The sequence below is a fragment of the Mustela nigripes genome, chromosome 13 (assembly GCF_022355385.1).
Source record: "Mustela nigripes isolate SB6536 chromosome 13, MUSNIG.SB6536, whole genome shotgun sequence".
In the NCBI taxonomy this organism is placed as follows: domain Eukaryota; kingdom Metazoa; phylum Chordata; class Mammalia; order Carnivora; family Mustelidae; genus Mustela; species Mustela nigripes.
Window position 1 is genome coordinate 72,602,921 of NC_081569.1, and position 21,761 is coordinate 72,624,681.

At 49.9% G+C, this 21,761-nt stretch overlaps 2 protein-coding genes and 1 pseudogene across 8 annotated transcripts in view; 2 read left to right on the plus strand and 1 right to left on the minus strand.

Moving 5' to 3' along the window:
- The window catches only part of SLC7A7 (solute carrier family 7 member 7), a 37,190-nt gene extending 24,162 nt beyond the window's left edge, over positions 1-13,028 (minus strand). Inside the window, exons 1-3 of one of the 6 annotated variants that reach the window (XM_059372875.1) lie at positions 12,948-13,028; positions 12,595-12,702; positions 7,828-8,364 (exon numbers count right to left, since the gene is read on the minus strand). In XM_059372875.1, coding sequence (XP_059228858.1) covers positions 7,828-8,326 — 499 coding nt within the window. In that variant the 5' untranslated portion in view covers positions 8,327-8,364; positions 12,595-12,702; positions 12,948-13,028. Of the gene's footprint in view, positions 1-7,827; positions 8,368-8,771; positions 8,993-9,072; positions 9,176-9,494; positions 9,615-12,594; positions 12,703-12,947 lie in introns of those variants that run through there. The other 5 variants (XM_059372871.1, XM_059372874.1, XM_059372872.1 and 2 more) reach the window with 5 other exon arrangements.
- LOC132029181 (cytochrome b5-like) lies at positions 5,369-5,820 on the plus strand (annotated as a pseudogene).
- An 8,246-nt stretch (positions 13,029-21,274) lies between the features above and the next one.
- MRPL52 (mitochondrial ribosomal protein L52) overlaps positions 21,275-21,761 on the plus strand; it is a 4,100-nt gene continuing 3,613 nt past the window's right edge. Inside the window, exons 1-3 of one of the 2 annotated variants that reach the window (XM_059371218.1) lie at positions 21,275-21,354; positions 21,462-21,519; positions 21,622-21,689. In XM_059371218.1, coding sequence (XP_059227201.1) covers positions 21,327-21,354; positions 21,462-21,519; positions 21,622-21,689 — 154 coding nt within the window. In that variant the 5' untranslated portion in view covers positions 21,275-21,326. The remainder of the gene's footprint in view (positions 21,355-21,461; positions 21,520-21,621; positions 21,690-21,761) is intronic. The other variant, XM_059371217.1, reaches the window with a different exon arrangement.

Sequence of the window (21,761 nt, forward strand, 5' to 3'; positions counted from 1 at the left end):
ACCTGAGCCTAAGGCAGAGGCTTAACCCACTGAACCACCCAGGCACCCCCCCTTAAACTCAATATTGAAGCCCACCCTGAACTCCTTTATTGAAAAAAGTCTCAAAAATGTTCTTCTTGGGGCGCCTGGGTGCCTCAGTGGGTTAAGCCTCTGTGTTCAGCTCAGGTCATGATCTCAGGGTCCTGGGATTCTGCAACAGGCTCTCTGCTCAGCAGGGAGCCTGCTTCTCCCTCTCTCTCTGCCTACTTGTGATCTGTCAAATAAATAAATTAAATCTCTAAAAAAAATATTCTTCTTGTCTTCAAATTTTCATACATTCTATTCTTCCTACCTGAGATGCTTCTCTACCCTATCTACTCTTGGTTAATTCATCATTCATGTAGGTGTCAGCTTAAACTTCCTTATGAAGAGTTTCTAAACTCCACGGCTAGCATAGGTCTCCTCCTGTGGCCCCCTGTGCCTAAGGAATCAAAATACTCATCATAATCCACTGTAATCTTGTATTGGGCTGCCCATCCTGCCCCACCCCCAGCGTGCTCATGCACACGCACGTACACACCCCAAGAGCTCCATAAAGACAAAGGGTAGTGCTGGGAAAAGGAACATCCAACAGTCACGAAGCACTTGCCAATCTCTGGCCCCATCTCCTTCCTGAGCTCCAAATGGGCAAATCCACCTACTATCCTACAAATAAATTTCAAACTCAACATGATTCCATCTTCCCCACCCCTAGTGATGGTGATGCCACCACCTACCAATCGCCCAAACCAGAAACCCCAGTTCATTCAAGCAATCTTTATCAAGCTCCTCTCTTTGTTTCTTTGCTGGGGATACAGGGGACTCCTGAGACAGGCTCAGCCCCTGTAGCTCAGGATTTACAGGCTGCTGAATATTTTCCTCCTCACCTACCTCTCTCCCACACTGGACATCCAAATGAGTATTATTGGTTATACTGATTATGCCTTCTAATCTGCTCCCCTCCCTCTCCTTTCCTGGAGACATCACCTCCTAAGCAAGTCACACTCCCACTCCACAGCTCTAGTTCAGGCTTTTGTCACTTCCTGCCTGGATTGCCACAGAGCTTCCTAATCTGTGTCTCTGCCCCCAGCCTCGCTCTGATGTCCCACCGCAGCTACACTGTTCCCCTGCTTAAAACCCCTCAGTCGCTCCTCAGATGCTTTAGGGTAAAACCTAAACTCTCTAGGAACATTTATTTGCCTCATGTTCTAGCCCCTTGCCTCCCTTTGTCCCCTCACATCCCCACAATCGCCCCCACACACCCCACACCCCATACTTTTTCTCCCCTTTGTGCTTTACACTGCCTGTCCTTTCCATCCCTGTGCTGAGAATGTCCTTGAGGCTTCATTCAACAATTTTACTGAGTACCCAGCAGATCAGGCACTGTTCTAGATGCCAGAGAATCAGCATCGAGCAATACAAAGCACTTATTCTTGTGGGGTTTACATTCTAGTGGGGAAGACAGACAATAAGCAAGTAAATATTTAATGTCAGGTGGTAACAAGGGCTACAAAGGAAAACAAAACAGGATGGGAAACTGAGAGGCACCACTTTAGACAGGCTGAGTCTCCGGTGAGGTAGTATCTATACAAAGACATGAATGGAGTGGGGGCTGGGGGTAGGCTCCCAGGGTATCTGGGGAAAGAGCCTTCCCAGCAGAAGGAACGACAAAGTACAAAACCACTGAAGCAGGAACAGACCAGGCAAAGTGGAAGAAAAGCAAGAGGGCTGGTGTAGCTGGAACAGAGAGAGGCCAGAGAAAAGAGATGGAGCGGGCCTCACGGGCTGTGCGGCGGGCACTCCAACCACACCAGGCCTCCATTTCATCCTTCACTGCTGCAAGCAGACATCTCCTGAAGAAGGCATTCTCCATGCCCTCCCAGCACTGTCTGACCATAGATCATAGGTTTCATTGACGACTTTTGCCGATCTCCACCACCACACCATGAGTTCCCTGCTCCACCTCTCAGCTCCACATTCTCTACGGAGCCTGTCACATTCAGTAAATTTTTCTCCCATAATCAAAACTTTCTTCCTTTGTTCTGATTCCATGCCCTGCAAGCAATTCCTTGATGACTTGATAGGTTTCCTAGGGGCTATGGTGTTAGGAAGCCTGGAGCAAATACACACCACCTGGTCATTAGAAATTCCACATGTACGCTCACACTGTATGGTCATAGACTGGCATCATCGTTTGCCATCAGTTTCTTTTTTAGGTAAGCAGGACTCCGTGGATGGGAAAATGACCAACTCTGGGTCGTGAAGACCCAACGAAGGCACTGCTCAGGGAAGGGCCCCATACGCAGCCCAGCAGATGCCCAATGCCCCTCTGCTCATCGCTTGGCTCACCTTCCCTGCTTCAGATAGAGGCCCTATCACTGCCCAACTGTCCAAGCCTCATCCCCTAGCATCACCTCTGAGAGCTCCCCCACTCACCCCCTTCCAGAAGTCCTAGAAATTCCACCTTATAACTATTTCCTTATCCATCCCCCATCTCTGGTCCAAAGGCCTTGCCCACAGCGCGGGCCTCACTATCCTTCATGTGGACTCCGGTTTCAGCTCGCTGAACCTGTCTGCCCACCTTCTCACGCTTGCCAAAAACACTCCACGTGGCCGCCAGAGTTCTCCCAAGTTATTCCGATTTTGCTTCCCTTCTCACAACCAACAGCGCCCCCCTGCCCCCCACTGACTTTCTCTATAAAGTCTAACCTGTTTAGGCCCTGTATAAACCAGTCCTGGAGCTGGCCCTGGGCTACATTTCCAGTCTCCACATTCTCACCGGCTCCCATCCTGCATTCCAGCCATACCAACCACGGGGAATTCCCTGAACATTCCATGCCTTTCTGCACCTCCACACCTTTTCACATGCAGTTCCTTCTGTGAAAATTGTTGCAGGGGACAGCTGCGGATCTTTCCAAAATTGTTTAGACATCATGGTCTCTGTGAGGTCTTCCTAAGCTCTCTTCCCCACAGGAAGAAAGCTGTCCTGCTCACTCCCATGGCGCCTCTATCCCCACACTTACTATACTGCACGACAATTATTGGTCAACATATCTGTCTCCCACCTCAACTAGGAGTTCTTGGATGGCAAGAGCCACACCTTTTTCTTGTTTCCCAGCACTAGGTGGAATATCCAGCACATAGCAGACCCTAAATGTGTCCTGAATCAAGGAATGTTCTGTAGTAAATCCCTTCTCTTGCTGAATTTGAAGATTTAGCCTCAGTCCGTCCTTTGTGTGTAAACTGCTGGCATATATTTGACAACTCTAGCAGAGTGACAAGTGCACCAAACCTATGTTACATAATAGTGTAACATATTGATGATTATTACGTTTGAAATTACTCTCTTTCTTGGCTGCTTCTAGGCCTACCTCCTGGCTTTCTCCTGAATGGCTACGATTAGATAAACGACATACCACTGCATAGGTGGTACATTACAGAACGTCCTCCCAGGTCCCTGTACCTGACATGTACTACGAGCTCATTAGACAATGGCTAGAGGAAGAAACTCAGGAATCGTATGTCCCTAATTCTTCCTTACAATCTTGGCTGCCCTTCTGAACCTTATTCCAGATCTCTAAGTTCCCCGGAAGTTATTAAAGACAGAACAAAGTCCTAGAAGCAGCTGAGAGGGAGTCATTTCAAACACAATCCTCACCAATACTTTGGACTTGAGTCATGATTTATGGTTTTCACTGAATCTCACTTCATCCACACAGCAGCCTGGAATACAATAGTAACCTCATCTCGCCCAGGGTCACACAGGTCTTGAGCCCAGCTACAAACACAAGTCTGGTGCACTTGTCATTCTACCAGAGTTGTATCCAATATATGCCATAAACCTGCGCACACAACTGTGTCTTTCATTAACCGAAGAGTTCTGCAGACTAGTCATAACCACGGCTACTCTGTGCGTCTTCTTATAAGGGTGTACCAGAGTTTGAGGACATCTCTGTTCCCCAGGTAGATGCAGCAAATTAAAAGGGGGTGACTGACAGAGGTAGCCGTGATGCCAAAAGCCAGGAGCAGCTGTCAGGTGACAGCCGTTTTGACACAGATCAAAACCATAAAGAAGGAAACCTGATGAACTCAAGTTAGGCCAGCGCTCTGAAGCCACTAAGACAACACACCGCGTCACCCCAGTGGCCTGGGAAGCCCTCACAGTGATACAAGAATTGAGATGTGCAATGGTGACTCTGAGTCATCAAAAGAAATGTCAAGTTAGGGAGGCAAGCAGACATATCGTTGGTTTTAAAAGAGACTGTGACAAACATGATTAACATAATAGGATCCTAGGGCTTAAAGGGATGTAGCCATCTTGGAAATTTTACTTAGATGGAATAATCCTTACACCACACAAGATATGTACTGCATACCCACATCTGAGGGCACTTCAAGCCTGACAGATCTAAAATTAGTTTCACCAGTAAGTCAACCTACCAGATCATCTGTAGATGATGCAAGAGAAATTACAGAACACATTTAGGACCTCAAGGGAGAAACTCCTTCTTGTAACAGAGGCAGTGCCTTCCACCCTCCCTGACTGTTCCCACGCAGGATAAACATCCCCCTACACGAGGGTACACAAAGAGGAGTCCAAGCCACACACACATGGACACACAAAGCACAGGGGTGCCCTACAGAGACACCCACACTCCACAACAGTGAAAGCAGGGAGGCTGGGGGAAGCTGAGGAGTAAGACGAAGCAGTGGAAAAACCTGAGGCTGGCTGGATAGAGCTGATCCAGGGAGCACCTGCAGCCAGTACCACAGGACTGCACCTCACAGCTGCTGCTGCTGGGTAGTCACTCCTTGAAATGACAGCAGCTCTGACCTTCCGCACAGTCGCGGCACGGAAAGGGTCTCCAAGGTTTCAGGCAAGGAGGGCCAGAACAGAGGCACCCGAGGGATGTGGCTACAGAGGATCAGCCTCTCAGTCCCTCCAGTGTGGCTTTGCTGACTGTACGGGCTTACATGCATTATTAATGAGACACAGCAAAAGTCAAGGGAGACTGAAAGAATCTAGACCACAGGGTGCCTGGGTGGCTCAGTCGGTTAAGCATCTGCCTTCTGCTCAGGTCATGATCTCAGGGTTCCGGTATCAAATCCCACATCTGGCTCCCTGCCTCTCCCTATTCCTGTCCCTCTGATAAATAAATAAAATCTTAGGGGGAAAAAAAAAAAAAAAGGCAGGAGAGGACAGCTCCTCTCTGGGGCAGACTGTCCTGCTCTGGGCAGGTAGCAGGAGCCCTGGGAACACCCTGTCCTGGGCCCAGCTAGCTCAGATGCGCACTCTGCTTCTCCTGGCTCCGCTGGTGTCTACACAGCCTAAGGCTTGCCACCTTCCGAAATGGCCGAACAGTTGGACCAGACTGTCGAGTATTACACCCTGGAAGGGACCCAGAAGCACAACCACAGCAAGAGAATCTGGCTGATTCTGGGGAAGAACCGTTAAGGGAACAAGTCGAAGGGGACGCTACCGAAAGTTCTGAGGATGTGGGGTACCCTACAGATGCTAGGGAACGTCCAAAACGTACATCATCGGGCAACTTCACCCGGATGACAGAGCAACCAAGCCTTTGGAAACTCTCATTACTACTGCTGATTCCAGTTCCAGCTGGTGGACCCAGCTGCGTGATCCCAGCCGTCTCAGCACCAGTGGTGGCTCTCATGTGTCACCTCTCCACATCGGAAGATGAAACACATTCTCAGAAGCCAAAGAAAGAAAAGACTGCTTTGGACTGGGGAGAAAGAAGCCAATGTGAACCGCTTCAACTGAAGAAACCTTCACCTAAAAAGTAACTTTAATATACCGGTTTCCCTTTTCTAAGAATTCTTCTGTACTTTCTACTCCTAAACTCTTAGAATGTGCCTTTTGATCATCGATTTTTTTAATGTTCCATCCCTACATAATATACTTATTGTAGGCATGATCGTTCAAAAATATATCTGGCTTTTAAGAGAAAAAAAAAGGAATCTAACCCACAGAAAAACTCATACAAATGCAACAGGATATTCACCGAAGCATTACCTGTACGACAGAAAAAACGGAACCAACGTTAAGTGGCCACTAACAGAGGACTGATTTGCTATGAAACATAGCCCTGAAATTACATGGAAGCCATGAAGCTTTTTTTAAAAAACAGTAGATCTTGGGGTGCCTGGGTGGCTCAGTGGGTTAAAGCCTCTGCCTTCGGCTTGGGTCATGATCCCAGGGTCCTGGGATCGAGCCTCACATCGGGCTCTCTGCTCTGTAGGGAGCCTGCTTCCTCCTCTCTCTCTGCCTGCCTCTCTGCCTACTTGTGATCTGTCAAATAAATAAATAAAATATTATAAAAAATAAAAAATAATAATAAAAACAGTAGATCTCTAAGTAGAAAATGTCAGTGGTAAATTCGCAGAAAAAAAGCAAAAACTGTAGGATTATATGTTTATTATGACCCCTTTTTTTTTTTTTTTTTTTAATTTGAGAGAGAGAGAGAAAGCACAAGAAGTGGAGGGTCAGGGGAAGAAACCGACTCCCTGCTGAGCAGGGAGCCCAATATGGGACTCGATCTGGGCACTCCAGGATCATGACCTGAGCTGAAGGCAGTCACTTAACCAACTGAGCCACCCAGGCGCCCCTATGACCCTATTTTTTAAAAAATCAGAACAAAACTACACTTCTTGAGGGGCGCCTGGGTGATCAGTCAGATAAGCATCTGGTTCTTGGTCTATAGCGGTGGTCTTGACCTCAGGGCCATGAGTTCAAGCCCCACACTGGGCTCCATGCTGGGCATGGAGTCTACTAATTAATTAATCAGTCAGTCAAAAGAAACCAAAACACTACCTTTTTTTTTTTTTTTTTTTAAGATTTTACTTAGGGGGCGCCTGGGTGGCTCAGTCATAAAGTGTCTGCCTTCGGGTTGGCTCATTGATTATAGGGGTGCCTGGGTGGCTCAGTGGGTTAAAGCCTCTGCTTTCAGCTCAGGTCATGGTCTCAGGGTCCTGGGATCGAGCCCCGCATCGGGCTTTCTGCTCAGCAGGGAGCCTGCTTCCTCCTCTCTCTCTCTGCCTGCCTCTCTGCCTACTTGTGATCTGTCTGTCAAATAGATAAATAAAATCTTTTAAAAAAATAAAAAATAAAAATAAAATAAAATAAGATTCTCCTGTCAAAATCTTTTTTAAAAAATTTAAAAATAAAGATTTCTGTCAAATAAAATCTTTTTTAAAAATTAAGATTTTACTTATTTATTTGACACACACACACACAGAGAAAGGAAACACCAGCAGGGAGAGTGGGAGAGGAAGAAGCAGACTTCCAGCCCAGCTGGGAGCCCGATCCGGGCTCAATCCCAGAACCCCAGGATCACAACTTGAGCCAAAGGCAGATGACCAACAAATGAGCCATGCAGGCGCCCCAAAAACACTACACTTCTTAAAGGAACGAGAAAAAGTCACAAATGGCCTACAAACTGCTAATGGGCCTCACATGGGAAAACAGGGGAAAAGTAAATTGTTCTTTGCTGTTTTGCTTGCTTTTACACATTGCTACCATCTGAATTTTCACAGGAACCATACACAAATGTAAAAAGAATAAGAGGGGGCACCTGGCTGACTCAGCTGGTAGAACATTCAACTCTGGATCTCCACCCCATTGGGGGATAGAGATGACTTAAAAGTAAACTCTTTAAAAATACTACTAAAATAAAAACAAGAGTGTTTGTCAGGAGCATTCCCTTCCAGCTCCTTCTCCCTGGCTTCCTGGGCTCACATTCCCGCCTCTGCCCAGGTGCTCCAGCCCACACCTCCCGTCCCGGCCCCACTCACAGATGCAGGCAGCAGCCAGCAAGCGCCCGGCAGCATACGGGGCGAAGCAGCTCGGGAAGATGGGCTGCACCATGTAGTTGGCAAAGGTGATGGCAATGATGGCCTGGCTGGTAGGCTCGATGATGAGGAGCGAGGTCCAGAGTCGGATGAAAGCAAGGAATCCCCCGAAGGCCTCGAGGATGTAGGCATAGCTGGCCCCAGATTTCTTAATGGTGGTGCCCAATTCCGCATAACAAAGGGCCCCAAAGACAGAGAAGAGGCCCCCGACAGCCCAGATGACCAGGGAGAGGCCGAAGGAGGCACTGTACATGAGGACACCCTTGGGGGAGACAAAGATGCCCGAGCCAATCATGTTCCCCACAATGAGGCACACGCCATTGAGCAGCGAGATCTCCTTCTTCAGCGTTACCTGCTCAGACCCTGGGCTGGCTTCATCGGCTGAAGGGGCGCCATCCCCCTCCCGCTGTGAGGCCACTTCATACTTAACGCCCTCGGCCATGGCAGAGAAGCAAGCCGTCACCAGCTTCTTGGCATCACCTTCTAAGGAAGAAAATATACATCAGGGGCTGGCGATTACGTAGAACTCTTGCCCACAGTAGTCGATATGGGCAATGCCCCCCCCACACCCTGCCGAAGCTCAGAGAGCTCTCTCTGGCCTCCCACCTCCCATTAGCCTCCTCTTTTCCAACTGGCTCACTAAAATAACCCCAACTTAAATTGTTAAGGGAAGGCCCTCACTTCCTAGAGAGAAAACAGCTGTTTCTCCTCATTAGGCTGGGGCTGCCCACCAGATTTACAGAAGAGAAAACTAAATCCTGGTTCTATCGGAGTCTGCTGTGATAAAAGGCAAGTTGGCAGTTCCCGGGTATAACCATCATGATCTAAATCTGCGTTTTTCGGCCTCACCCCCAAACAGGCTGTCTTCCTTCTAATTTCAGCCTCACCTGTCACCTGTGCGAAGCTGCAAAGTGAGCAACCAGCCTTGCAAGCAGCCTTTCTGGGTTCTCCTCACAAACTTCTCTCTCCCTTCCCCCCAAGGCCACCGGCTCTAGCAAACCTAAAGAGAGGCCCTGGGGACCTCTTGCTGGAAACCTACAACCCTCCCCCTGCTCAGGGAGCCGCTCTTAACCACCCTTAGGTGAAGTTGGCAGCCCAAGCAGTACCAAGCAGTACTGGCAACCCCGCAACCCACCCTGGAAGAAAGACCACAGATTAGTCTCTTTCCCTTGCTTTCCCTTCCCAGACCTCTTTCCCAGGCCCCTGGTCTTCCAGGCCTCCTGCTGTCAACTTCCTCACATTAACAGAGATGCATCACCCAAAAGATTATGAATGAGAGAAGGGTGATCCAAAGGGACAGCCCAACCCCGAGGTGACTGGAGGCAGCTGATGACAGCTCCCCACCCAGGAGCTGCAGCTGGAGAGTTGGCACCCAAAGATGCAAAGCAGAGGCGAGGAAGCCGCTGAAGTGTCCGCAGGTGCCGGCTCCACCCCAGCAGCAGGGAGGAAGAGAGAGAGAGGCCCTCCAGTCCCAGCCAAGGGAGAGGTCTACCGCCAGAGGCCCCAGGCGAGGAAGTTATTGGTCAAGGCAAAACAGCACAGCAGGTGGGCGAGGTGGGCGAGGTGGGCCAGGCGGAGGGGAATGGGGGAGGAGGGAAGCACACTCACACCCTTGGCCGGGGTTCTAGTAGGTTCCCCTGGGCGGCAGCCACAAAGACACGGCCTCTGGCAACTGTGGCCTGACCGCTCCTCCTCTTCAGCCAGCAGTAAAAGGAAAGGCCAGGCGCATGCTTATGGATTTAAATCAAATCGAGAAGTCAAGATGGGTGGAGGGTGAGAGGGAGGAGGAGAGGAGGGTTAAGCAACTGTCTGAGTCCAAGGTTCATGGGCCCTTCACATCTGCAAAAGGGGCAGCTAGGAGCTCCTGGCTCAGCACTTTCCGTGATAAGAAGGCACTCTCTCAGGAATCTCCTTTGTCAGCGCTGCTGCTCGGGACTGACGGCCCAGAAGAAAGGACGGTCGCTGGGTGCGATTTCTGCAGCTCTGGGAAGCTGGCCCTCAGGCGATGAGCAGAGGACTGGGCTGGCGGCTGAGAAGGCACAACCCCTCCGTCCTCTGGGCCCCACCCTAGCCCCGCTCCCCTCTCACCGCCCTAGGAGAAAGGCAGGGAGGTGGCAAGGGTGCCATGAAGGCCTGTTGCTGTGCTGAGATTAGAGGAAGTGTAAGTGCAGTCCCCACAGTCGGTGGCCTCGTGACGGGTGTCCTAAGAGAGGAACTCTGCACACTTCCCCTCGGCTGCCCCCAAATTTGAGCCATGACCCCAAGGCTGAGCGTCCAGCTATGTCCAAGGAAACAAGGTCAAGAAATGAGACTCAAAACCCCTGGCTGCATCCCCTCCCTACTCCTGTGTCCTTTCATCCTCAAAGGAAACCATCAATTCCTATAAACACCTTCACATACAAGTTCAGTCCAATTTCCTAAACATACGGAGAAATAAGATTTCACTGAGCTATCCTGGACAGACAGGCCCGGAACAGGCAGAGAAAGTTAAGCATTTTTTTTTGGAAATTACATATTCTATTTTCAGTCTACTTCAATCTGGTATTCTGGGTCTCTTTCACCAACAGAAATACATCCTATCCATTCTGAGATCTGTCAGTCCCTTCCCACACTCCTTCTAACCCTACAACCTGAGAATGAAGTTCTAAAAATCCCCCAGGGGTGGGGGGCTTATCTCTACCCTATATCTTTGCATTAAAGACCCTTGATTTTGGGACGCCTGGGTGGCTCAGTGGGTTGGGCCGCTGCCTTAGGTTCGGGTCATGATCTCGGGGTTCCGGGATCGAGTCCCGCGACTGGCTCTCTGCTCAGTGGGGAGCCTGCTTCCTCCTCTCTCTCTCTCTGCCTGCCTCTCTGCCTACTTGTGATCTCTCTCTGTCAAATAAATAAATAAATTTTTTTTAAAAAGACCCTTGAGGGACACCTGGGTGGCTCAGTTGGTTGGACAACTGCCTTCGGCTCAGGTCATGATCTCGGAGTCGGGCTCCCAGCTCCATGGGGAGTCTGCTTCTCTCTCTGCCCTTCTCCTCACTCATGCTCTCTCTCCCTGTCTCTCTCTCAAATAAATAAATAAAATTTAAAAAAAAAAAAAAAAGATCCTTGATTTTTTTTTTTTTTAATAGAGAGGCATATCCTGGTGTCAGCCTTCCCAGAGATCACAGTTCTCCCAAGCCATCCTCACAAATATCTGGAAATCCCTCTAGAGGAGCCTGTACGTGTCTTCCAGCTGCCTCCCTCCATGCTCCTATAATGATAGCTGTCTTTTATGGAGCACTTACCCGGTGCCAGACATACCACTAAGCACCCAAATGCCTTATCTCAGCCAACCTTGCCTGCGACCCAGTGCCAGGATGCCAAACTAGCGAGGGAGGTGGGGAGGCTCTCCAGCAGAGAGCTGGAAAAAACGGCCCTGTGCTATAACCCCCCTGCGCACACAGCTCCCACCCACTCCGACCTGCTCAGACCTGCCCCACCGCCAGGCCTAGCCCTCAGACAAGAAAACACTTCAGATGGCTCCCTCCTGAATTACCTGGGGGAGGGTGTGATTAGATTAAACAAAAAGCCTCTGCCATCCTTTAGCCTGCAGGCTAGGCTCAAGACTCGATAAAAGATAAAAGCCGGTCCATCTTCTTCCCGGCTGCTCCTCCCCTTTCTCATCCGTCTGCAGGGATGAGAGGCAATCACCCAAGTCCTCTTGGCAGCGACGCTATTGCTAGGGTGCCCACTGCTTAGCAAACAAAAACACACGGAAACACATCATCCCGCCTGCCATTTTAAGACCACATTTACTGGCACCAAGGGGTGGACGGATGTCCTAATGGAACATAAAAGCAAGAAATGAAGGATGGACAAAGGAAGGGGAACCCGTGGGGCGGGTGGGGAAGAAGCGTGCAGGGTTCAGTCCCCCGCTGCGGGAAAGCGAAGTCCACATCAGGGAATCTTGAGACGGAAACCCACGGGGAGGGGGCGGGGTGGGGCGGGGGAGGGCTGTGAAACCCACACTACAGCAGACAGCACACCCTAGCGGCCTCTCCAGGAAGTGCTGCCAGTGGAATCTCCCTAGCCTGCCCAGTCTACACAAACGACAGAGGCGGTTGTCCTTCAGAGAAAAGATGCGCCCTCCTTCCCCAACCACGGCTTAGCACCGGAGGCTGTGGGCAGGAAGGCACCGTCTTTGGCAGCTCACGTTCCTCCCGGAGACTCTGGCCCTCAGGCAATGCTTCCACCATTCAGGCAGCCTGGGACCAGGAGGACCTTTCCCAGGGCACTCTCCCACCACAGGCTTTACAGGAGAAACTTGTAGAGTCTGGAACCCTAGAAGATAGGAGCATTCCTGATACACAGAACCCTGTCTTCTTCCTGCCTGAGGTGCATTCAACTCTGAGGACATAGTGGAGGTTACAGGACAACACACTCAACCTACAGCCTATGGGTGAAGTTTCAGATTCAGGGGTTCAAGGAACACAGGCACAGGGCCCCCAATGTGCCATGCCCAGCACAACAGCCACTGAAGCTCCTGCTCCCAACCCCACCCGTGAATGGCAACGCCAAAGCAGGAACCAGCCCGCAGTCCAGGGTCTTGGCTGCTGGGTCGAGCTCAAGTGCTAAATGTGAGAAGCCACTTTACCCCCAACATACCCCATGTCCTGCCTTCCTAGCTCCAACTGGCCTGTGCTGCCTCCCCTAACGACAGAAACAGAAAACACTTACACACTGTGGTTCAGCTGGATGCCTCCATCACCCCAAGCTGGAAGCTCAGCTCCTCCCTCCCCAGTTCTCCATTTGTTTTTCTATATTCCACTGTGGCTACGATAGTCCCTTTAAAAAAAAAAAAAAAAGTGAAACAAGAAATTGTTTACTCCTGTGGCCAGGGCTCCCATTAGCGTAGGGCTGAAGCTTCTGGGCAGAGGGCTCTGCCTGGGGAGGGCCGGGACTAGGACCGGGACCGAGACCGAGACACAACAGGCTCTTGGGTCTCCAGTGAGCCACTTTTCAGGATGCTCACTACATCCTTCTCCAGCACTTCCCCTCTCACCCATAGTCCCTCCTCTCCCACCTCTTACCTGTCCCGTGACCTTTGGGCAGGTGCGAGGAGGAGGGGCTACCAGCACACTGGGGGCGGGGTGGGGAAGGTGCTAGGAAGGGAAGCCAGCTAAGGCTCGAGCAGCAGCAGCTGTTGACTCCGAGGAGCAGAAAAGGCAGAGGGTGACGGGGACCGAAATGGAAAACAGGAAAACACATGTGTGACTCTGGCCGGCAGCGGGGAGGGGCCAGGGGATGGGCTGGAGCTGGGACTGCCTGGTCAGACCCAGAGGACCTCGTCGCCTGCCCTCCTCTAGGCACCTTCTCTACCCAGTCTCAGCAACTCCTGTTCCCCTACCCAACAATATTCCTTGTTGCCCTACGTTTCCCAAGCACTAAAGCTCTCCCAGCGACTGACAGTGCCCTCCTATTCGCCTGTTCCCCTCATTCCGTCTCCTACTCATCTCCCACTCACATACTATCCTTGGTCCTGCGGAGGGCATCAGCTCCATCGTTAGGGCTCTGGAACTCAGCCCCTATGGCAGGCAACACATGCCAAGACCTCTTGTGTAAGTACAGCCAGATGCCGCAGCACAAGCCCACTCACAGCTCAGGTCACCAGTTGGTTCAGGGGAGGCACATGCCGCCTAAGAGCCAGCTCTGGCACCTTGGGCAAGCTAATGAGTTGGCACCCCTTCAAACCAGGGTCCTTGAAATATCTGTTGAATGTCGACTTAGCGGAGGTGGAGGAATACCGATTTTCTTGGAATCAAAACAGGAAGACTCATTCTTCCTATTCAAAAGGAGAGCTTATTCTATGAATTCATTACATTCATCACATACAACTTTCTGAAGTAGTTTCTCAGTGCGCATATTAAACCACTTAAACTGCAGACAAGAGGGGCGCCTGGGTGCCTCAGTCTGAAACGTCAGCCTTTGGCTCAGGTCATGATCAGGCTCCCTGCTCAGCAGGAAGCCTGCTTCTCCCTCTCCCACTACCCCCACTTCCAAACCCGCTTGTGCTCCCTCTCTGGCTGTGTCTCTCTCTCTGTAAAATAAATAAATAAAATCTTTAAAAAATAAAAATAAATCGCAGACAAGAGCATAAATGCCTCAGGAAATCTCTCTGGGGGGAATGGCACTTCACAGTGCATGGGACATTTTCAGAATTCCAGCTGTGACTCCTGCCTCCCTACAACTACCCGCTGGCTAGTCTCAGGGCTGCACCCTGCAACTCAGACCTGTACCTGCGTGTTGCAAAATTATCCTAGAGACAGACAGTCCAGGTAAGCAGTCATCAAGAGTTCTGTCTGCGGATGGGAGCCAACTTAACCACTCACCAAGAGACAGAAATCGGAGTTCGTTGGCACCAAACGTCTGAATTCCTCCAAGGATCACTTAGTGCCTTTTTACACCCAGGCCACTGCCCAGATGGCCTGCCCCTTCATTCCCCTCTTGGGTCAGGCCCACGATGTACAGCAGGGAAGTCCTGGGATGTCCACCCTAACATGGTCCCCTTGACATGGCGCCTGCACTGTCACTCCACTCAAGCACCCTGGCCACCTCCTTGCTGTCGCCACACAACATACATGCTTGGTGACATTGTTCATCCCTTCACTCACTCCATCCAGGACTGTGCTTAAGCACCACACTACCACAGGCCTTCCCTGAGGAGTCTCTGAAGGGGCAACTTCTTCCTTCTTCATCCATTCAGCATTCTGGACTTTTCTGCAAGGGCACCACCATTCAGAGCTCATTGCTCTGTTGGTTGTCATCTCCCTCACTAGAATGCAAGCCCCACCAGAGCGCTTGCTCTTCACCCTGTGTCCCCAGGGCAGAGCACATGCACACAGTCAAGAAAAATTGCTGGAAGAATAAATGAATGAATGAATGAATGAATGAATGAATGAATGAACAACGCTGTTCCCACTAGACTGACTTCCCAGGAGCCTGGGTTCTAGGAACCTCCTTGAACTTGCCCTTCTGGCCCACTTACGCTGCGGCTGGTCTGGCTCCTCAAGTAAGCAAGGAGTATCTGGAAGTATTTATCCTTTTTGACAGTAATGGATTGAAGGGAGAGGGAGGGTATGATCTTCAGTTTGACTACGAGGCCTAGAATGGTTTGAAATGAACGTTTCGTTTCAGTCGCGGAAAAACAAAAAGCCACTATCTCACGCGCCCTCTGGGACCGCTGCTGTCCCACACTCCGGCTCAGGTGACCGGTCTGGGTGAGGCGAGAAGGCGGAGGAGGCAGAGCGAGGCTAGGGCTCAGGTTCAGGAGCGTGCAGGCGAGTTCAAGGGGAGAACCGCAAACCCTTAAGCGTGACCTCTTCCCGGACGCTCTCCCGAAGCCCTTCCCTTCCCGGTGGCCCAGGCCCCACACTTCTCCGCCTCCACCCAGCGGCCGCCGGACCTCTCACCTTTGCCCCTCTCTCCCACGCTCTCCTCCTCCGCTCTCCGCCTCGCCTGACGCTGCCCGGCCCTTAAAGTCGCCCCCGCCGGTCCCTTTATTACCATCTTTCCCCTAACCCCGGGTTGTTCCGAGTCGGCAGCCCGAAGACCTTCCCAAATCCGGAATCAGCCACCGCCCTCCCCCAATGCCTCTCTTAAGAGCTCGGTCGCCACCAAATGTCCAGGTTTGCCTTGGGGGGGCCAGGAACCCACCCCACCCGGCGTGCCTTCCTTTCCTTCCTTACACCTGGCGGAGCAGCCCCCATCCGGGCTCCAGGAAGCCCCGGGGCGGGGGGAATGGGGACCGTGTAGACGAAGGTTACCAGGGTCCGAGAGCCCGCAACCCGCTCTCCTGCCCTCTCCTCACTCAGGTACAGCTGCGCTGCCTGAAAGTGACTGCGGATACCCTTAGACGCGTCCTCCACCCCAAGACCGCTCAGCTTCCTCTTCCCTCCCTCCCAAGCCTCCTCGCGCTGGCGGCCCGACGGGGGTCCGGGCAGGAGCCCCAAACCGTGACAACCCCGCCTTCAGTCCCGAGACGCCAGCCCGAAACTCGGGAGGGACTCCGGACTGCGAAGCCCGTGGGGGAGGGGGAAGGGTGCGGCGCCCGCCCAGACCCAGGGGAGGGGTCTCTCGGATGGACGTCTCAACTCCCCGCCCCCTTGGGGAGCTGTTGCATCAGCTACGAGATCCCCAGCTCAAAGCAAGTGGTCTCCACCAGGCCGGGAAGGTGTCGGCAGTAGAGCCGCCGCCAGGAGGCAGCACTTAACAAAAAATGTCCTGTCTTAGGGTGCCAGAGAGGTTGGAGTCCCCAACGCATCTTCTCATCTAAAGAGTCCTACTGACAGCGTGGATACAACAAAAGAGGTTGTTGCTGGGCTGATTCAAGGAAAGGGATCTGGAAACACTCCTTTCACCATGTTTTGTTTTGTTAAGATTTTATTTATTTATTTGACAGAGAGAGAGACCTATAAGCAGGGGGGAGTGGTAAGCAGCCTCCCTGCTGAGCAGAGAGCTGGTAGTGGGGCAAGATCCCAGGACCCTGAGATCATGACCTGAGCCAAAGGAAGAGGCCTAACACACTGAGCCACCCAGGCGCCCCCTTTCACCATGTTTTAAGGCTAAAAGATGACTTGTAAATACTGTGATTTTTTTTTTTTTTTTACACCTTCCGGTCAAACTCCAGCATTTTTAAAGCCAGCATTGTCACTCTGCAGAGATTTACAAAGAGCTACCCACCTTAAAGCCCAACGTGCAAAAGGCACACAGCTGAGAGACTTCCCAGTTGCCAGGCAAGAAAAAAGAGTACAGTCCGAGGTCATAATTTACCCATCTTGAAGCTGGATGATTTAACACAAAATTTAGCCGGAACTGATTTAGCAGCCATGGGAAAAGAAAGGGAATATGTTACCAATAAATTATGTGATAAGGAAATAATAAGCAAAGAAATGTATTGTGTGAGGGCTAGCCTTTAGCTCCCACACTACCTGCATGGGTGACAGTGATTTAATTGTTGAGCTGTCCTAAGGAGGAAAATAATGAAGGAATGTAAAATAAGCCACTTCCCAAATAGTTTGTTCTTCTCGAAACTTCACTTTGGTGAGAAGCATGCAAAAAGGAGAACAAGTTACAAAATGTCATGGAATTGGCCACCCTGAGTCAGCTTCACTGACATTTTCTCCAATGCCATTATTATTCATCTCAACAATTTTAAAAAGCACCTAATTTCCCAGGGACACCTGGCTGGCTTAGTCAGTGACTCTTGATCTCGGATCTCAGGGTCCTGAGTTTGAGTCCCACGTTGGGCACAGAGATTACTTAATTCAAAATTTTTTTAGGAGCACTTGGGTGGCTCAGTGGGTTAAAGCCTCTGCCTTCGGCTCAGGTCATGATCCCAGGGTCCTGGGATGGAGCCTCACATCAAGCTCCCTGCTCCTCAGGAATCCTGCTTCTCCCTCTCCCGCTCCCCCTGCTTGTGTTCCCTCTCTCACTGTCTACCTCTTTCTCTCTCTCTCTGTCAAATAAGTAAATAAATAAAATCTTTTTTAAAAATAAATAAATAAAAATTAAAAGCACCTAATTCTCAGAGCAGTGCCCTTGTACAAAAGTTCGTGGACAACAAAGTATTAAAACCAAATACAGGTTGTGACGCCCTTGAGAGGCAAAGGAGTTTAGAGAGGAAAGACATGAAGCTCAGATTCCTGATGCTTCTCATTGCTCTTAACGCCAGGCTTTCCCAGATGATGTCAAGAGGCTGAAAGACATCTAGTTTGGGATGAAAAAGCCATTTTCCTGTGGCTTGAGTCTAGTGAAGTCATTAAGGAGTGCTGTCCACTTGCCAGACCCCCCCACCCCTGCCACAGTGTTCCATGAGGTCCCTGAAAATGCTGCTGCTGTTAGCTGTCAGCACTAATGTTCTTTTTCTCTTGCTCTCAAAATCCTCACCCATATTTCCTGCTTTTTACAACCCACGGGCTGTCCACATCACACCAACCACGTCAAAGGCTGAACTTGTCTTCCTTCCAAAGACCTTTCCCCTCCCAGATTTCTCAGTTTTCCCAATTAAACTTCCCATCCTGCCCCCAAAGTTCTCCAGCTCTGACTCCTTGACTCCCACAGCTATTAAACTATCACATGCATTCATTCCTGCCTTTGGAATTTACATGGCTCACGGAATTTGTTCACTTTATTGTGTGTGCCCTCTTTTATAATTTGGCGTCTCCCTAGTGTGTGAGCTTCTGGAAGGTAGGAGTATTGCTGCTTCGATTACTTTCTATCGTGTTGGTGTTGGTGGTAGTCCAGCTTGTCATCTTTCCTATCAATCTTGAATGTTGACACTAAGGTTATTTTCCCTTACCTTCTACTGTTAGACATGCCAACTGTAAACTATGGAATGGGATTCCAGGTGCTGTCTACCTCAGCTGTGTATCTCAGAACCAGCCAAAGGTATATGAAGCCAGGCCCGGGAAAGTGGCCTTCAATCATGATTGCAACTGTAAAACAATAAATCCACAGCCACGTTTTGATTAAATTTCCTGATCTCTGAAAACTACAAGCAATCTGTACAGTGATTGCTTCCTGGACTGTCTTATCTACTTTACAGGTTTTTATGAAAGTCATGTGAAATCATTTATATAGAAGTGTTTCCATAAGTGAAAATGAAGCGTCTGAAGGTTAGACGGCGATAGTTCTTTATTGTCCTACTGCCCTTGCTTCGTTTTGGGGATCCATCTGTTGGCTTAGAGCCAAGGTTCTTTTGTTCCCATCCTTTCTTCTGGTTCAGCCCCAGCCTATACCATTATTGTTATTGAAACAGCTGCTTTTACTTCTTAAACCAGGATCCACCCTTCCCCTCTTTCAAAGCACAGCTCCAAGCCACCTCCTGTGGAAAAACTTCCCAGTCCTGCAGAAGGAAGTGATAAACTTCCAGATAGGCCATTGCACCACTCCCTCAGTTTCCCCCCAGCCCCTGTCTAGCCTAGCATAAAGTAATGGGCACTTCTGTAAGAGCTTCATCATTTATAAAGCATTTGCTCTTACATTATCATTTTTAATGTTTTCAGAAATGTGATATGTTAAGGGTTTTTTAAATGAAGAAATTAAGATTAAACGAATTCCCCAAGACAAATAATGATTTAAAAAGAGGGAAGGAATCACAGATCTGGGTTTACTATGTACTAATACAGCAGAGTCCCACCTTATCCACAGAGGATACTTTCCAAGAACCCCAGGGGATGTCTGAAATCGTGGATAGTACCAAACTCCATATATATTATGGGTGTTTTTTTCCTATACAGACATACCTATGATGAAGTTTAATTTATCAATTAGGCACAGTAGGACATTAACAACAATAATTAAAAATTACAACAATATACTATACTAAAAGTTATGTGAATGTGGTCTCTCTCAAAATATCTTATTGTATTGGGACACCTGGGTGGTGTAGTCAGTTAAGCATCCTACTTTTGGTTTCTACTCAGGTCCTGATCTCAGGGTGGTAAGAATGAGACCAGTGTCTAGCTCCGTGCTCAGCACGGAGTCTGTTTGGATTATCTCTCCTCCTCCCTCTGCCCCTCACACTTGTGCTTTTTCTCTCTCTCAAATAAATACATAAATAAATCTTTAAAAATATATCTTATTGGACTGTATTCATCTTTCTTTTGTAGATAATAAGATGAAGAGAGGTGAATGATTTAGGCATTGGAACTTAGCGTTAGACTACTATTGGCCTTCCCATGATTTGTCAGAAAGACTGGGGCGCCTGGGCGGCTCAGTGGGTTAAGCCTCTGCCTTAGGCTCAGGTCATGATCCCAGGCTCCTGGGATGGAGTCCTGCATTGGGCTCTCAGCTCAGCAGAGAGCCTGCTTCCCCCTCTCCCTCTGCCTGCCTCTCTGCCTACCTGTGATCAATCTCTGTCAAATAAATAAATAAAATCTTAAAAAAAAAAAAAAATCATCGGCTTCCACAGGGCAATTGAATGTGGATAACTAAACCCATGGAAAGCCAAACCATGGTTAAGAGGGGAACTTCTCTACCTGCCTCACAGGTGGCAGCACGGATTATTCAATTTTTTTAAAAATTGTATTTATTTATTTGACAGACAGAGATCACAAGCAGGCAGAGAGGCAGGCAGAGAGAGGAGGAAGCAGGCGCCCCCCTGAGCAGAGAACTTGATGCAGGACTCCATCCCAGGAGCCTGGGATCATGACCTGAGCCAAAGGCAGAGGCTTAACCCACTGAGCCACCCAGGTGCCCTGCACGGATTATTTTAGATAATATGTGGTGTTAGCCCTTACAAAGATAAAATCAGATCTTGGCTCCAAGACCTCTTCCTCAAGAAAGCCTTCTTTAGTGTCCTTCTCCAGATCAAGTTTCCATTATAGCTACAAAGGAGTACTTTCCTTCCCAACACTCATCCTGAAAGAGGAGGACAACTCCTCCCATTTTGACCTCAGACTTCCTAGTTGGGTTCTTTTTTCCAGCTCCACTCTGGGCTCAGATGGAAGACCCTGAGGGCAAAGCCACCTATTAGGGGAAGGAAATGACCCCTCAAGAAATAAGAACTGTCCTGAGCCAGCAAGATCCCACTTGTGAATGACTCTAAGACAAGAATTTATTTGACCTTCACTGCCCACCTGCATCTATTCACCCACCTTTGCCCCTCATCTTCCTTATATAAACCCCGAAGTATTTTTGGCACTTTGGAGACAATCTCTGAGACACTAGTTTGCTGTCTTCCCACTGTTGGCCTCACACTGAAATGAATTCCTTTCTTATTTCACCACCAGTTTTTCAGCCTTTGGATTTTGTCAGTGGCAAGTGGCTGAACCTAGTCTGTTTGGGATCCCTGCGGCCAGGTGCTCTTACACCCCTGTGCACCCTCTACAATCTCAGCGGTACTATTACAGTAATGTGTGTGATTATTTTTGTTTTCTCTCTCTAGACCCGGAGCTCTTATCAGAATAGTGATGACGTCTGTTTTGCTCTCCATAGAATCCCCTGCACCTGACAAAATGCTTGTCAAATATAAGCTCTTCAATTTTGTTGAATAAATAAGGACTGAAACCCAGATTTTCTTATTCATTCTAGATTTGACTCTTAGGCTCGGAAAAACGTTACAGTGATGAGGAAGAAGGCAGAATGAGGTAAATACTCCTCTAAGACAAAGACATATATTCCGAAGGACTAGACATCGCTGCGCAGAGGTGGCTAGAGCAGTTCCAAATGGTTCAGACTAGGACACGACTTCCACATAGGATGTAATCATTACTGGCGATTCACACGCAGACCAATCACTCTGCCCCCCCCAAACCCTGGTCGCAGTTCCATCCTCTTTTCCGTACAGTGCCCCAAGATGGCGGGGCCCGTGAGTGAATCCCAGATTCAAGATGGCGGCTTCCGACTTCCCCTGCAGCGTCGCGCGTAGCCACCGAGGCCACGCCCACTTCCGACACCGCGGCTTCAGTATGGCTGCTTTAGGTTCTCTGCTATTGAGTAAGTGGATGTGGGGTCGGTGGGTTCCGTGGCCCGCTGGGGCAGGTTTGGGACCCCTGAAATGATTCCATGGCCTCTGCTCCAAATCTGCCCTGTTTTTTTTGCAGGTGTCCGGAGGCTGCACAGCAGTGTGGCGGCTCAGGCGGGTAGCCAGTGGCGACTCCAGTGAGTGCCGGTCTAGTGCGGGTCTGGGGGATACTGGGGCGCGGGGTACTGGGAAGCCGGAAGCTGGGCGGAATCCTCACCCGAGTATTTTTCTCCACCCAGGCAGGGCCTGGCTGCCAACCCCTCCGGCTACGGGCCCCTGACGGAGTACCCAGACTGGTCTTACGCGGGTGAGCGCTGACCTGACAGTTAACTCAGTTTCTCCCAGAGGGGTCGCCCAGAGAAGGAGCGAGGCGGGGGGG